Below are 17,370 nucleotides of genomic sequence, written 5' to 3' on the forward strand. Positions count from 1 at the left end.
GTTACTGGTGCTCTTGCAAGAGCAGACTAAGTGTAGGGATAAGGACCGAAGTCCACTCAGAGTAGGTTAGGGAGAGACTGTGATGTGAGGACTACAAATAAGTCTTCTTGCTGTAATGGGGAACAGACAAATGGAACAGGAGCTACAAGGAAATGTGGGATCAAGGAAGTGAGTTGTTTTTTTAAGGACAAGATATATGAAAACATGTGTATGATTCAAAGGTCCAGTAGAAAGGGAGAACAAAATTGCAGACACAGGAAAGAGTAAATTCAGGAGCAAGGTCCTTGAGAAGGTAAGAGGGCCTGGGATGCAAAGCACAGATGGAGGGTTGACCTTTCTCTTGGAGTAGAGACAGTACCACAGTAACAGAGGGAAAGGGGGGAGTGTGGGTCCAACTGGAAGTGGGCCGATGGTAGGAAACCTTTGCTTTGTTGCTTCTATTTTCTCAATGCAGAATGAGACAGTCATTGGTGGAAAAGACCAGAAGCGGGGAGGTGTAAGTGTTTTGGGAGATGAGAAGGAATAGAATGGTCTTTTAGAGGGAGGGAGGGAAGAGCAAACACCATGGGTAGTGGGGATGGCTGGGGGCCGGCAGCCTTGTTAGAGGTGTGTGGACGTAGCTATGCAGTGAGCTCAGTGTTCCTGCTGTGCTCAGCAGCCTGGGTGCAGTGGAGGGGACAGCTGCTTGAGTGGGGGCCCTGCTGGGAGGACACAACAGAGGGAGGGAGGAGCCAGAGTTACAACAATAATGAGCCTAGAAATCTGCGCTGGGTGAACAAGGAGGTGAGAAAGTGAATGGGGTACAGGTGGGTGACTGCTAGTGAAAAGGCTAGGGGTGGTGTGTGAGCAACACTTATGGGGCCATGAGCAGAGCCAACATCCAGAGGCCTCTTTCCAGCCTGAGTAGAGGAAGTATTGCTCAGATAAACTGACCTAGGGCTTGCCATTCAATACCCCCGACCTAGGGCTGGTCATTCAACCTGTCTTGGTTCAGTTAGGGGCCAGATCTCTTCTGTACACGCCTCAGGGAAGTACTTGAGCTGGGTAGCAGGGACAGAGGTGACCCTACTGGCCTACTAAACATGGCAAAAGGAAATGGTGAATTTTCTCTGCAAAGGTGACGCAACCTGGCATCCGCGTGTTTTCACCTGACCTCCCTCTCCCCAGCTCTGTGAAGTAGGACAGGTGGTTTCCCATTTGACAGATGTGGAGACTGAGGACTGGAGACGTGGGGCAGAGCCTTTGGTTTCAGCTCTCATTCTTGTACTCTTTCCTAAAGTTGATGTGGAAGCTCGGTGAGTGCCTGCCAATTCTGAAAATGAAAATGAAAATAGATGTAGAGGTGGATTTCCTGTCAGCGTTATTGAGTCTCAGCCCTGGGCTCTGAGGGACCCTCAAAGGACATTGAACAATTCCCCTACTCTGCCCAGGTTTCACTTGCACAGGGATTCCTGCCCTTTGAGGATCTGCCCAGCCTCTTACTCTTCACCTGTCTCTATTGCCACCACCTCTTGGAGTCTGGAACTGCAGCCTCTGGGCTCACCTCCTTGCACTGGCTGGCAGAGGGCCACTTCCCTGCACTGTTGGTAGCAGAGTGTGGGGTGGGAGGGACTAGCAGAAGCGGAAAGACCCCTCAACTTTGGGAGGAGAGCGGTCTGGCTCTGAAACTTGCCAAGAAGAGAACTGCTCATCCCCTAACCACCCCTTCTGATTCACACTTCATGGTCCCCACCTCCCTTCCCTGCCTCAGACTCCTATAACTTTTAAAATTCCCCTCCCCTTCCTTTTTCTCTTCTTTCTTGTAGCCTGAAAAACATTCCAATTGACAAAAGAGGTGCAAATACAACTGTGGGTTTTTTAGCCATTTGAGAGTAAGTTGTGACATGGTGCCCCATCACCCCTGAACACATGAATGCACATGGCTACAAACAAGGACATTTTCTTATATAAACACAGGGCAACCATTGAAGTCAGAGGGTAACGTGAATACCTCGTCATTATCCAGTGCTCAGATCCTCATCACATCCTGCCGGTTGTTACCATCACACCCACAGCAAAAGGACTCAGTTCTGGGCACGCGCTGCATTTGTCAGCGAGTCTCTCTTTACTCCAGGCTGGGACAGACTCTCCTCCATCTGGTGGCCTTCGACCACAGGCTGTGTTCTGTGGATGCCCCTCGGTTGGGCTGTGTGTGTGGCTCTTCCTTGGCGACGCACCTGCGGGAGCAGCAGCCCCATGCTGGTTCTCCTTGTGCACTGGCAGGAGCATGGGGTTTGGGTTTCCTGGTTCCTGACAGCATTGACTTTGACCATGTGGTTCAGGCGATGTCTGCCAGGCTTCTTCATGGTCAAGTTGCTCTTTCCCCCTTTGTAGTCAGTAAGATTTTCTGGGACGGGTACTTCAAAACCATGTAAATATTTCATTCCTCATCATTCATTTCCCATTTTATTCAATAGGCTGTATCTACTATTGTCAGTACTTACTTTGATTCCCAGATTGTCCCTGATTTGGTCACTGGAGCATCTTCAAGCTGGTTTCTAAATCCCTTTGACATGCCTCCTTCACTTCCTATGAGCGTTCTCGTTTTCTGGCACCGATGTTTCAGGCTCACCTCGTACTTTCCACGCCTCTGTTCCAGAACCAGCCTTCTCTCCAAGCCTTGATTCCACTTAGTGGACAGTGGCATTTAGAAATGAGGACTTGGGGCGAGGTGTGCTTCCTGACTTCAGGGTGCGGATGCTCCCAGGCTGTCTCAGAAGAAAGAACTAGTGTGTGTGTGTGTGTGTGTGTGTGTGTGTGTGTGTACATACACACTTACCGAACATGCATTTCTACATCTATCTGCACATATTGTCAAGTATGAGTCCATCTATCACTTCCACTTCTAATCCAGCACCACAGTGTCCAGCTTGTATTGCCCTTCCCGTTCCCATGCTTGCGCCTCATTTCTCTGAGGGTGAAAACTCTGGCTCCTGTTATTCTGCATGTGTTTATGTCCTGGATCAATCCCTTGTGTGTAAACAACCTCCCATTGTCAGCACCTCCTGCCCCTGCAGATGCTTCTGTCACCCAGTGCTGGACTCCAACACCCTGTGCCAGGCAGCTGCCCACGGGGCACCCTCCCTTCCCTGCTCAGGCTCCAGTTGGGGCCCTGCAGTCCCCCTCCCACACCAGAGTGCCCTGCTCACCCCACTCTGGCTCTGAGGTACTGTGCTGGCTGCCCTTTCTGCTCAAGCTTCAACACCTCACGCTGGACTATTGTGGCATCTATACCCAACCCCTCCCGGGGCAGCACAGAGGTCTGGTTCGCTCAGCCCCACGTGATGGCTTTAGGATGGACTTGTTCCATGCTTCCTATGTTGATGGCTCACACTTGATTCTGTCATTGAGGCAAAGGCTAAGAAGGACAAACCATTGTCCTCAAGTGAATAGCTAGCCCTGTGCCCGGTGCCCCGTCCGTGTTCCTGCCCCTCACACACAGGGTCCTCTCAGCTGCACAGCTCGTCCAGCCGTGGCATGTGAACTAGAGAGAGGACAGCTTAACTGCACAAATGCTTCCATGGAAATGCTTTTGAAATGCTGTGTCAGCCAGCATTTGTGTGTGTCTCTGGAGTGTAGGTGTAAAGACATAAATAACAACACAGGACATAAAATACCTGCCACCCAGCATCAATCAATCTCGCTCCCTCTCCACCTCCGCACAGCTCCTCAGGATGGATTCTTCGCATGCAGCCACGTACCTCTACGAAGCTGTGCAGCGGCCGTGCAGCCCTCACACGGCTGCTTCCACGTGCGTGGCCCCCACACAAGCCCACAGCCTCCTCTCTGACTTGGGCTCTGACAAATATTATTTCCTCTCTTTCTCTGCCCAGGAAACGCGATGCTTAAAAAGGTAGAATCATTTGTGAATGTTGACTTGGGAGCTCAGGGATTGATACAATTTTTATAGTTCTAGAAACAAAATAAATAGACCCTTTTTATTTCTCAGAAAACTAAGGAAAGAAAGCGTATCCCTTCTTTCTCTTCCTCTACTGGTGCACGTCCTAAAACACACCTGTCATGGATGGAAGGGGCCTGAGTGTAGCATGACCAGAATGGCAACGGACAGAGAGGCCTCTGCTACATAATGTCAGGGGGGCGTTGGCACATCGCTTCACCTTTCTCCGCTTGCTCCACGTAGGGGAGATATGTCCATGAACAGCTTGCAGGGGTGTTGAGGGATTAGAGATATGGGGCTTTATGAGGAGTAGGTGCCTAACAAAAATGAACTATAGGTGCTTTCAGGCTTAATGGTCTACACTTTGGTCTTGGGTGACCACATAGCTCCACGGCTTTTATAGATGCTGCCTGAATTCTCTGCTCTGCAGCGGGCCTCTGTGCTCTGCAGTCATCCAGTCGGGGATGATTCCTCAGACGGGGTCCTCACCCCGTCTTCTGAGAGCCGTGATTGTTAGAAAGCACTGCCTTCCACTGAGAGACATTCTGCTCCCTGGGGGCTTCCCGGCGCTCCTTTGGAGCCAGATGGAGTGAGGAGGCTCCTTCACATGGTTGCTTTCCTCCCATATCTCTGGGCAAACCCCCTCCCCCAGTTCCTTTACCCTTTGTGCTGGTTTGAGTCACCTTTTCTTCTGCCCATGCCTCCGTATCGCTCTCACACTTGGACAGTCAGGCTAAGAAGCACAGCCAGGCGCCTGGCCCAGATGCTGCCCTTAGAACAATGTGGCTTCAGTTCCATTAGCAGTTACGGGAGCGGCCATGTCACACTGGTACAGAGTCGGAATCAACTACACTTGCCTACTGGCGTGCTGTAGCTCCCAACCTGTATCTGCTCCTTGGATGTTTTGAATCCAGACTGAGTCCCACTCTTATTTCTATTAAACATCACGTTGTTAGATCTGGTCCTTCCTTACAGAGCATCACTCTCCTAAGATCATTGTTCCCTGCTTCGTGTTACTTGTATATTGGATAGGTGCCCAGGGGTGATGTGGATGCTTCTTCAGGCTGGTTCTCACTCAGCTCTTAATCTGAACCTTGGAATTCAGTCAGGTAGCCAGTGATGAACGCACACAATAATTTGTCACCTTTCCCATAAAGATAGCATGGAGGTGAGATCTGGTCAAACTCACTTTCTGTGTCTCTGTTTCTTCATCTGTGAAATGGGAATTATAGTGGCACATACCTGATAGGGTCATTGTGAGGGGCACAAAGTTCCTGCATGTAAAACCGTGGTATACTGGAGTGGGCTCTACAGGCTCCTAAGGGCTGGCTGTTAAATTGTCAGTGTTGTTAAATTTGTGGGATGGATGAAGTCACTTTGGTGTTTTGAAGTTGGCCACAGTGGGAGTATTGACACTAAGAAATCAGCAAATGCGAAAATCAGGGCTTCTTTCCTGGAGAGCCCGTTGTTAATTGTCTATGAGCATACCACTGTGTACAGTACAGCAGTATCCGGAGGGCAGTAAGCAGCCAATAAATGTGAAGTTTTGTTATTATTACTTCATTTATTAACTTGACCAGTAACCCTGTCAACAGAAGATGAGATGAGTCAGCTGTGATGGTTTTTAATGAACTTGTACTAGTGCTCCTGGCAGTTGTGACTTCCTTTCCAAACTGCTCCAGAGGCCAGTTCACAGTCTTAGGACTGGGTTTCCTGCACCCATCCCTTCAGGCACTAGTGTGCAACTCTCCAGGTCCTGTGCCAGGCGAGGGGTGGGGGTAGGAGGGGTTAACACAAATAGGACACACAAGATCTTTGCCCTCATGAAACTTAGAGTCTCACAGAGAAGGCAAACATCAAAGCAAGTGAACAAACAATATCACAATAGAATTAAAATGGTGAAAGCACTTAGAAAGAAGCATGTTAGAGTTGTTGAGAAAAATGGGGCATCCACTTTCATTGGATGGTGGCAGTGGCTTACTGGAACCGCTCACCCCACCTTGTGAGCGATTCTGTGCCTCTCTTCCCAACCTGCCGCGAGGGACATTGTGGTGAGAGCTGAAATCAGCTATGGTGGAAGTATTTGCACCACAGACATCAGCAAACACTAAAAATCAGGGCTTTTCCCCTCTCACAGAGCCTGTTGTTAAACATGGAAAAGCACAGCACTGGAAAGAGGACCTTTTTCTGAGTAGGGAATTGAAGCTGAGACCCAAGAGATTAAGAGAGGTCAGCATGCTAAGAGTAGAGGGAAGAGTATTTACACAGAAGGATTGATGGTACAAATTCCCTGGGGCGGGAGACACGTTCTACCCATCCCATGTATAATTAGTGAGTGAAAGCTGGCATGCTTTCCTGAATCCCTGAGCCTAGGGGAAGCTTTACTGCCTTCTACATTCCCATTGATTTCAACCACTCTGTCTAGTTCCATTCCCTTCTTAATTTCCTCCATGTTGTCCCAGCCCACAAAATCATCTGCATGTGGCCAGTGTGTTAGGGATCTGCCCCACTGTATCATGCTAGGGGTTCTAAGTGGTCGATGATAACTTGGGGTAGGGATGAGTCCTGGCGTGGGTTTGATTACCCAAGTGTTAGTACAGCCAGTGCCTAGGGGAGCAGATGTGCTAAGCAGGAGCTCTGGCCAGGGAAGGGCTCTGGCCAAAGCTGAGAGCTCCGGCTAAGCCGACTGGGTTCTCAGCCCTCAAGGGAGCCAGAGCAGGCTAGGACATGAAGCAGACAGATTATGCACCCGACAAGGCAGAAGCTCAAGCCCTATGTTCTTGGGTGAATAGAGGACTTGGGAAGAGAGAGGGGAACCATATTCAAATTTCTACTACTATATATTGAGTATAGCTAGCACCTAGGCCTTGTTGATGCCATTCCATTATGGGGTCTGTTTCCTGCAGGATATATCCCAAGTACCATCAGATATTGAAGGTAATGATGTTGGTATTCTATTTCTTCCATCATCTCTGGCTTACGAATAGGGATGGGTTTGACCTTATAAGGGGTTTATCCATGTATCTGGACCCTGGAGAAGGTGAGGGTAGGAAGCCAAGGCAAGCTGATGGGTTCTATCTCTATGATGATTCCCCCTCTCCTCACCCTAGGAACCAACCCCACCAGCCTTTAGGGCAGGGGTCCTCAAACTATGGCTCGCGGGCCACATGCAAATACAAATATTGTATTTGTTCCTGTTTTGTTTTTTTACTTCAAAATAAGATATGTGCAGTGTGCATAGGAATTTGTTCATAGTTTTTTTTAAAACTATAGTCCGGCCCTCCAACGGTCTGAGGGACAGTGAACTGACCCCCTGTTTAAAAAGTTTGAGGACATGCTGAACAGGTTTGGCTCAGTGGATAGAGCGTCGGCCTGCGGACTCAAGGTTCCCGGGTTCGATTCCGGTCAAGGGCATGTACCTTGGTTGCGGGCACATCCCCAGTGGGGGGTGTACAGGAGGCAGCTGATGGATCTCTCTCATCGATGTTTCTAACTCTCTGTCCCTCTCCCTTCTTCTCTGTAAAAAATCAATAAAATATATTTTTTTAAAAAGTTTGAGGACCCCTGCTTTAGGGGAAATATGGGTTGTCCTTGGCCTTCTCTGATTTCTTGTGGCATGCACAACAATCCCATGGTGAGTTGGATAGTCTGATCATTTGCAGATGAAGGAAGGGAATCTCAGGGAGGCTGGTGACTTGTACCTTTTGATTTCTATAAACTCCAGTTCTCATTAGACAAATGGAACAATGAAACCAATCTCACAGGTTCCTGTGAGGATTATTGAGACAATGCATGTAAAATCACTGTGTAAGGTTCTATTCAAATACTGATAATTTTTTTGCTATCATAATTAGGACTAGTTTAAAGATCTTTTGTCTCTGAATTTAATACCCTTTTTTTTTTTCCAAAGTTGCTTATTCATTCATTCATTTATTCATTCACTTACAATCTTTGAGTGTTTGTGAGGAGCCAAGTGCTCTGCTAGATCCTGGAAATAGGAAGCTGAAATACTACTAAGAGGAGACCATAGGCTAAAGGTGAGTCGGGCCCTCAGAAGGAGCGAGGCAGGCAGTATGGTTGTTGCCAACATATGTGTGTGAGGAGCATGGCAAGGGCATGGAGGGCAGCAGGTGGCTGTGCTGAGATGGGAGTGGCATTAGGGAGGCTCCACTGCCTCATCACGTGCTCCCTGTCCTCCCGCTCAAGACCCTCATGCTCACTCTTCTGTGGGACAAGATCTGTTTTGGGAAACAGTAAGGAGTCTACAGTGGGGAGACCACTCAGATGGACCTTGGGGGATCCACTGACTCTCATGAACATGCTGGAGGCCCAGATGAGATCAGGCTGGCCTGGCTTATAAAACAAGAACAAAAGCATCACAAAACAATAACAACAACAAAATAAACCTAAACGGTTAAACCAATGACCATGAATTAGAATGACTACATTTATGTAATAACCACTCAAGACAAAAGGAAAAAATAATCTCACTAAAAACAACCAAAAAAAAAAATTTGGATGCCTAATTTGTAAACTCAGAGTTGCAGGGGGGAAATCTCCCTATTTGGAGTGTATTGCCTCCTGTTGTGCATCTAATTATGATTAATCATTCTAAACTTTACAAGCCAGGGTTCTGTCACGGCTGGTAGAACAAACTTTTCATCATCCTTACAGAATAAAGACACAGCCCTAGAGAGTGACCTCAAAACAATCTTGAGTTGACACAGTGTTTGTGATGTGGGATCCAGATTAGGAGTGGGGCTCTGCAGCCCATTGCTGCTCAGAACCCTAAGATCAGCGGCTAAGATCCCCTTTGAAAGGCTTGCCATGGAGCAGGACACCTGTAGCTGTGTGTACATGTAAAGTTCTTTGAGTTAACCCCATACCATACACTGGCCAATAACTCCTAATTAATTGCCATAAAGGGGCAGCATTTTGCAGATTGGGAAACTGAATCTCTTAGTTTAAGTAACTGTTGGGTGAGACTACCCCTGATGACACCGCTGGGCCATTGTATTTGGATCCATAGAAACAATGTGGCCTCTTTTTTTAAAAAAAAATCAGGCTTGAAATTGTTGCAAATTGAAGTCAAAGTGGACATTGCAGCCACTAGTTCTTTATTGATGTCAGTTTAAAACTCGCCGAATACCTTACATATGCTCCACACATATTTGAAAAATCAAAGCATTTTGGAGCTGCAAAATATCTTAGGGATTTTTAGATTCAACCTTCCTCCTTCCCACCCCCCCACCCCCATTCATTCATTAACTCCATTCCATGGAGTCTAGTCCATGAAATAGTCCTGGGGAACCTTGCACTAGGCACCCAATGAGGAAATCAAGGCCCCCCCCAAAAGAGAAACTTTAATCAAGGTTGTCAGCTGGAACAAGAGCATAAATTGTCTGCCTCCAGGACTCAGTATAAGGTTGTGCAGGTTGGGCGCTGCACAAAAGCAACTGGGTGAGGGGATAACTGGGGTGTGAAATCTAGTCCACAGCTGGACTGAAGGGAAGTGTGTCTTTTTCCTTTCACAAAGGGACCATCCACTCACTGCGCCAAGTGGGGGCCACATCTGCTCTGAGAAATGTTTGGATGCAGAAGGGCAATGTTTAATGAACAGAGGCCCAGATTGCTGAGTGTTTTATGGGTTAATTGATTCTGTCTGCTTTTTTGTAAGCAGAAACAGAGTGCTTTTTGCTGTTCTGTGATCTACTGTCTCTTCGTATTTCTGCATCTTTGTATCTATAGGAGCAAATGGATAAGAGGGCTAGTGCTGAGAACAGGAGCAGCATTCACTCACTTTGGGAGCACCCAAGGAATGTCCCATACATACCTATCTGTGAGACTAAACCAGGGGTGGGCAAACTTTTTGACTCGAGGGCCACAATGGGTTCTTAAACTGGACCGGAGGGCCGGAACAAAAGCATGGATGGAGTGTTTGTGTGAACTAATATAAACTCAAAGTAAACATCATTACATAAAAGGGTACGGTATTTTTTTTTTTTTTTTTAGTTTTATTCATTTCAAATGGGCTGGATCCGGCCCGCGGGCCGTAGTTTGCCCACAGCTGGACTAAACTATAAGTCCTTGTCTATTTCTGCTGCTAGCAGTCCTGCTGGCGTCTAGTCCATGAAATAGTCCTGGGGAACCTTGCACTAGGTGGAGGTCATGGGGCACCACAGTCAGAAATCTTCCTGGGCCACTGGGAGACTATAATCTAGCGCATTCACTCATTCACTCATTCATTCATTCATTCATTCATTCACAATCTTTGAATGTTTGTGCCCATGGACATATGCAGACATTAGTGAAGAGCCTTCAAGAAATGTGCACAGAAAAAAGAAAGGGAGGCCATTGAAACACCTTAAAAATGTTTTAAAAAATAAGACCAGAGAGGCTTTGCACACAAATAACTAAGCAGGTGGATCAGGAATATTTGTTAGTTTTTTGTTTTTTTGTTTTTTAGAATAAGAAATAAATTAGGCACTCTATTTGCATTTTCAAAAGCCCTTTACTTTGTCTTCTTGTGAATTCTCTTGATGCTTCCTGGGCCCTGCCCTAGGCTGAGTTCCTGCTCGTAGCTCTCAGAGCCCCCAGAGAAGCAGAATATTAATGCCTACTCCTTCCACCCCTTCTAACCTTTTGGAGAAGACCGGCCCTTCCTGCTCTTACTTCTTAGGGGTAGGGCTTCTGAGCAGTAACCAGGAGGGTCACATGAGCCTGAGCCCCACTTGAGAATGACCTGGGCCAGTGTACATCTGCCAGGTGTCTGATTCTTTATGGAGGAGGCCTTATCTGATTAGGCCTTAATTAAATACTAGATATTGGAAAGTAGAACATCATTAGAGGTTGCTAATGGGCACTCCATCACCCACCTGCATTATCCACTGAGAAGACAGGAAATAAAACCAGTGACCTGTGTGCCCTTTGCCAGCTAGAAGCCTCCAAGCCAAATTAATTTTTGTGAAACTCAGATTCAGAACAGATGTGAGTCTGGATTTTGTTTTTATAACTCCCGAATACAGGTCATTGTTCAATGTTCACAGCAAAGCTCAGGCACTGTGTAATTTTTCAGAAGATGGTGCAGAAAGAGGGTTTCAGAGCATGAATATGGGTAACCTTCCAGAGGAAATGTTCAGATGGAACCAGCCAACTGATACATCACCCTGTCAATTTCACAGCGGCATCTAAGAGAGCTTTTGCTTTGATCTTTATAACAATGAATACAAAGAGAGACCCCAAAAATAGATGTGTGTGTATGTCAAGTGATCAAAAACCCAACTAAGAAGTTTCTCCTGCCAGAAGTCTTGGAAAGTCTTGGAAGTGACTCATTAGCAAAAGCCACTTAGAGCAGGGGCTTTGTCGCGGCCCATCCCCTCCGCCTCTCCACGGGCTGGTCAGCAAGGGGGAAATGTCAGAAAATGTCTACCTTCTGCTGGGGCCTGGCCCTGAGTCTGGCCATCACATGTGTTATTTCATTTCATCAGTACAACCACCTGCTTAGTAGATGTTCTTTTGGGCTGTTCTTTGGGGAATTGGAGTTTGGTTTGGTCAAGTAACTTGTGGAAAGTAATACAGCTAATAATGAGAATATCCAGCACTTACCAGTAAACCCAGGTTTTTCTGACTGCAGAGCCCATGTTCTTGTCAAAACACTATGTTGCCTCTGTCATGAACCCACTCGGGCGGGGGGAGGCGGTGAATCTGGTTGTGAACAGATGCAAGAGCAATAGAGGAGTCACCCCAGCCTTCTCTGGGTTTGAATCATCATGGAGTCTAACATGGGGTGGGGGTCATGAGAAGAGTGTTAGAGTCATGGCATATCAGACCTGGGCCCTATTTCCACGGCCACATGTAACCTCTCTAAGCCTCAATTTCCTCAGTTCTAAATAAGAATAAAGTGTTTATTTCATAGAGTTGTTGGGAGGATTACTAGTACATAATATGGTGCATGTCCTGGGCTTAGTCCACCACATAGTAACTGCTCAATACATTTTAGGGAGAAAATGTGCAAGTAGCTTTCAATTCCCTTAGTATAAACTAGCATGGTGAAGGGTGAGGTATGTCCCACCCTAAACGTAGAATCAGAACCAGGCTAAAACCCATAGATCGAGCCCTGCAAAGTGTGGCCTTGGGGTTCGTATTTTCCAGTCATCACCATATTTAAAGGTAAAGTGGAAGAGGTGGAGCTGCCTGTGGAGAAGGTAGACATCATCATCAGCGAGTGGATGGGCTACTGTCTCTTCTATGAGTCCATGCTCAACACGGTCATCTTTGCCAGGGACAAGTGGCTGGTAAGTGTCCTGCATGCTCTCCCCTTATTGGTCTCTGGCTATCTTGCTGTTCTAGCCCTTACCTACAGCCTAGAAGAATATGAGGACTTGGACTTGAAGATAACCTCTTCCAGTCACCCCTCTTTAAACTAGGTCTGCTTCAGGGGACAGAATGATGGGCCCGGGGCCCAATATGTCTAACTGTCACAATGTTCTTCTGTAGGTCTAACCTTGGCTTCTTTCACCACAATTGAAACCCATTCAGTGTTGTCAAGACAAAAGTCTATTCTAGTCAACAAATACTTAGGGTTGCATGGCTGCCAGAGAGCCCAGAGTGCTTCTGACCTTGGCTTCTCCAGGCTGAAAGGTCATACCATCTTCCACTGTTCCCCAGTGGACTTACCTTCTCCTGCTTTATTTGCTCTATTGATTCCATCTGGGTCCCTCAGTTCTCCTTACTCCAAAATAAAAAGTGAGCATTGCCAGCTGAGCCCTAAATGGCCAAGGTGACAGTCTGCTGACTGAGAAGTGTTGGCAAGGGGCTGCCTGTCTGGTAACTCTATGTGCAGTTCAAAATGTGATGTCTTTGTCAGGTGAATAGATTACGAGACCCATTTCCCCACAATTCATCAACAGAAACCTGGAGGGCTTATGTTTCCAGACCGGGCAGCTTTGTACGTGGTAGCAATTGAAGACAGACAGTACAAGGACTTCAAAATCCACTGTAAGTCTCCTTTCGTTCTCTGTTGGGCTTCCCCCCACCCCACCCCTCTACGTTTAGGGTGGGAGGCACATCAGGGGGCCTGAGATGAGCAGCTAGTTTATAAGCATACTGCTATGTGTGTGGAGTTCACCTGAGTTTTTCTGGATTCTTCTCTCTGTAATGTTTTCCTCTAGTCCCAAAGGTGGCAGGTCTGCAGAGAGAAAATAAACTATATGGCTAGTGTAAGGTAAATGTCCTGGGGGAGAGAATAAATGCAATGTTAATGAAAAATAAGTTAAAACCACAGAAGCTGAGCTTTTGCACAGAATAGCAGGCCAAGTGGCTGGAAGTCAGAAGGTTAGTTATCCCCAAAGTCCACCACAGGGCTCAGAAATGCCAGATCTCTAGCCAGGCCAATCATCCTGACTCCTGCTGTCATACTACTCAAACTTACCAAAATGATATCCACTCTCTTTCACATTAAGTACAATATGTATTCTACTCTGAGGTTCTTTTGGGGAAGCCGTGGGGGTGGGAAGAGATGGAGATTGCACGTGTGTGTGTGTGTGTGTGTGTGTGTGTGGTGGGAGAGTCTCATATCCAAATCTGTGTTCATAATACTTTATCAGCTGAAAACTTGTTTTCTTAGATTAAAAAAAAAAAAGCCAAAAAATACCTTCATTGTTTTATCTGGTCCAAAAAGGACTGTTTTGTTCTATTTAATTTAAAGAATAAAATTTCTCAGTGACACAATCCTGGCCCTCAACGAGGTTATACCAAACCTCCTAACCTTTCGTAAGGTTAGAAATGGCCACATCTCCCCAACCAGAACTAAACACGACAAAGCAGCAAAGCACCCCTCATACAAGTAACACGCACATAATTCAGCCCAAAGCACGAGGCAGAAACTCCAGAAGTCTGATGAACCCAGCAGTTCCTGCCCCTCCAGTGGTCCAGCCCTCTTTGGCAAGATGACTGTGGAGGGTCACAGACTGAGCAGATGAGTAAATGCTTCCTGCCCTGAGAGGCTGAGACTCAATCGCTCGGCAAATTGATTCAGAAAATGCCTTTAATAGCTGTTAATGCTACTGATGAGACCTCAGCTGGACTGTGCTATGGAATGTGTGTGTTCACAACCTTCTGGAAATATAACATCAAAGCATGATGTTGAGGTTCAGAAGAAGACAGAAATGGACGGTTGTTTGAGGCTCTGTGCCCTCTCTCTTCAGCCAGTCTGGCATCATTTCTAACATTTGACAGGATTCAGAGGTAGGGTGGCCTAGGTTAGATGGTTATGCTTTGAGGTCAGCCAGCCTTGGGTTCAAATCCTCCCTGGATCGCTTTGAACAAATTACCTAACATCCTTGAGCCCAAGTTAGAGATAATATCACCAATCCCGTAGACCTGTCATGAGGATAAAGTGAGATGATGCATATTGAAGGACACAGCAGTTCTTGGTGCTCTGTGGCACCAGACTGGTCTAGTCTCTGAACTGTCGCTCACTAAGCCCCTTTCTGCTCCTGGCTCTGGCTGACTGCTAAGCTTTCTGGCCTCCAGTGGCTCAGAATCTTGGACAAATGTGCTCTCATGGTAGGTTGCAGAAGCAATTCAACAGTGAATACTGATCAAATGTATGTCTAAATAGGGCACATTTTGCCCTGGAGCTGTATTATAACGCTGCTCTTGGAGTTCTTGCTGGGTGACTGCACCGAACAGTGTTCTGAGGAGAACCTCCAGGGCAGTCTTCATTCTCACGTGCACTTAAGTATTTATTGAGCTCCGACCCTGGGCACAGCTCTTTAAGGAATTTCCACTTGGTTTAAAAGCAAACATATCTTTTCCTCCTCCCTCGGTGGTGTTTGGGAACCTCTGGCATGTGCATCTTTTAATGAGCAAGTGGGGCCAGAAGAGGACCGGGCTGGCCCTGCGAGGTACTAGGGGCACTATGGCTACCCAGGTGCCAGCCCAGAACTGGAGATCATGTGATTGAGCCTTGCACTGTCTGTTGCAATTTTCATAGCTTCTGGGAAAGAAAAAAAATTGAAACTCGGCCTCATTTTCTCTTGTGGAATGCTTGCTCTGGAGTATGAAAACAACAACAACAACAACAACACACACACACACACACACACAAAAACAGAAACAAATATTAAACACACATTTAAAATCTATTTAAAATACAGTTAAGTTTTCTATTTAAATGTGCTTTTAAATGATATGCTTTTGTTTTTAGTAAAGCAGGCAAACCCATTTAGAAATCAGTTTCAAATAAATGAAGATTTTGGTTACTCTGAGTTCTAAATTAAAAGTAAAGCACAAAGGCTGTTGGTTGCTAAGGGAACAATTGTAAGCAAATTTCATTTGGCTTAAGAACCAGCTAAAAAAGAAAGATCTGAAGTGGGGCAGGAAAGTGAAACATGCCCAGTCCTTTCAGAAAATAAATTGTTAGGAAAACAGCTTCCTTTCCTCTCCTTTTCTCTCCCCAGCTTGCCTTTCCTCCCCTCCCCTCCCCTCCCCTCCCCTCCCCTCTCCTCCCCTCCGCTCCCCTCCCATCCCTTCCCCATCTTTCTCCTCTCCTCTCCTCTCCCCTCCCCTCCTCTCTCCTCCTCTCCTCTCCTCTCCTCTCCCCTCCTCTCCTCTCCTCTCCTCTCCTCTCCTCTCCTCTCCTCTCCTCTCCCCTCCCCTCCTCTCTCCTCCTCTCCTCTCTTCTCCCCTCCCCTTCCCTCCTCTCTCCTCCTCTCCTCTCCTCTCCCCTCCCCTCCTCCCCTCCTCCCCTCCTCCTCTCCTCCCTTCCCTCCCCTCCCCTCCCCTCCCCTCACTTCCCCATCTTTCTCCTCTCCTCTCCCCTCCTCCCCTCCTCCCCTCCTCCCCTCCTCCCCTCTCCTCTCCTCTCCTCTCCTTTCTCAACCACATGCAACATGGGAACACAAGAATGAGTAAAATACAGAACCTGCTCTCAGTTTGCTTACCAACTACTAGAGAACATAGAAAGTGAGACAAATGACTGGAGTACAGCTTATACTAGGCTCACAATACATATTTTGTTGAGTGAATGAATGAGTAAACAAATGAAGGCATAAAAGTAAACCACAGAGGAATATGGAAGGCATACTGTTTAAACTTGAGAAAGGAGTAATCATTTTTTTTAAAAATTCTACTATAATTTGGCAAAAGTAGAGTTATAGACTCTCAAATTTTGAAGGAACCGTGGTAAGTATTCTGTTTGAATTCTTACCCAGTACATGAATCTCAACCAATACACGAATCTACAAACTGCTGAGAGTCAGCGGGATGGATACTGGCTTCCTGGCTTATGAGAAAAGGATGAAAAGGAAGGCCTCCTGTTGAGCCAGTGGGGCCTGCAGCTGGAGGGGTGGAGGGCAGGACCTCTGGGAGGGCTCGGTTGCTGTGCATGGTTTCTCCTCCACTTTTACCTCCAAAATCCAGAGCTCTAGCCTCTGGCTCTGGCCTAATTTAAACAAGGAGTTGACTTTGTTCCTAAGAGCCTAAAATATATAAAACGATTGTAAACACCTTTTCTTCTGTCTAGAGGAGAAAGCTGTCAGTGCCACCTGGTGACATTTGCTTTGTTCTCTGAGGCGGTCCCATTAGCCCCAGCAGAGAAACTCAAATTGCTGGGCCAGAGTTGGGAGGGAGGATGGAGGTACAGCTCTTGCCAATGAAATGTGAAATTTGTTCTCCAGTACTTCACATTTCTTCTCCTCCAGCTGCTTTTGAGATTTTCCCTTTATTTTGATATTCATCAATTTGACTCTGATGTGTCTAGGTATGCTTTTAGTTGTTTCTATTCTAGTTGGAGCTCCATGGAATTCTGGGATCTGTGGGCTGACGACTTCATTAGTTTAGGAAAAATTTCAGCTATCATCTCTACAAATATTTTTTTTTCTGACTGATTCTTTCTTTTCTTCAGGGACTCCAATTACACATATGTTAGAAGTTGTTAGATATTGTTTCATTGATCTTGGGTGATCTATTTTTTGTTCATTTTCCAAAAGAATAGCAGAGATAGATGAATAATATGTATTCCCAGGAAAGAATACGTCTTTTTCTCCACTGAGTTACTAAAGTGGTGATTTGAGTCAACTTAGTATGTAGTTTTGGTAGGCCTGGGCTTCATTGCTGCTTCAGTTATATTCATTGCACCCTGGTGCAGCTCTTTTAAAGAGTTTGTTTCAATCCTTAAACAAAAGTTCACAGATCCTTCTGATGTTATTTTTTAAATCACCAGAAAATTAATAGCAATATTTTCTGGTAGTAAATGGACCTTACTCCACATTCACTCATTTGGTAGATAAGATAGACTTGCAATAAAAATTAATCTGTTTGATTTGCATTATCTCCCATCCCTGCTCCACTTTGTTCAAGGAGGTTTTGGGAAATGAATGGTCAGCAGAAAGGAGAGGGAAAAATCTAATGTCCTGGCTGATCCGTCTCCT

General features: G+C 46.4%; 1 protein-coding gene across 3 annotated transcripts in view; it reads left to right on the top strand.

The window, feature by feature from the left end:
• The window catches only part of PRMT8 (protein arginine methyltransferase 8), a 91,382-nt gene that overhangs the window by 50,922 nt on the left and 23,090 nt on the right, over window positions 1-17,370 (top strand). For 2 of the 3 annotated variants that reach the window (XM_070409543.1, XM_070409545.1), the window contains 2 exons: window positions 12,089-12,231; window positions 12,847-12,934. In XM_070409543.1, the coding sequence (XP_070265644.1) occupies window positions 12,089-12,231; window positions 12,847-12,934 (231 nt within the window). The remainder of the gene's footprint in view (window positions 1-12,088; window positions 12,232-12,846; window positions 12,935-17,370) is intronic. The other variant, XM_070409544.1, reaches the window with a different exon arrangement.

Source organism: Myotis yumanensis, unplaced genomic scaffold, assembly GCF_028538775.1.
Source record: "Myotis yumanensis isolate MYYU_CA2020_CCGP unplaced genomic scaffold, mMyoYum1.0.hap1 SCAF_3, whole genome shotgun sequence".
NCBI lineage: Eukaryota > Metazoa > Chordata > Mammalia > Chiroptera > Vespertilionidae > Myotis > Myotis yumanensis.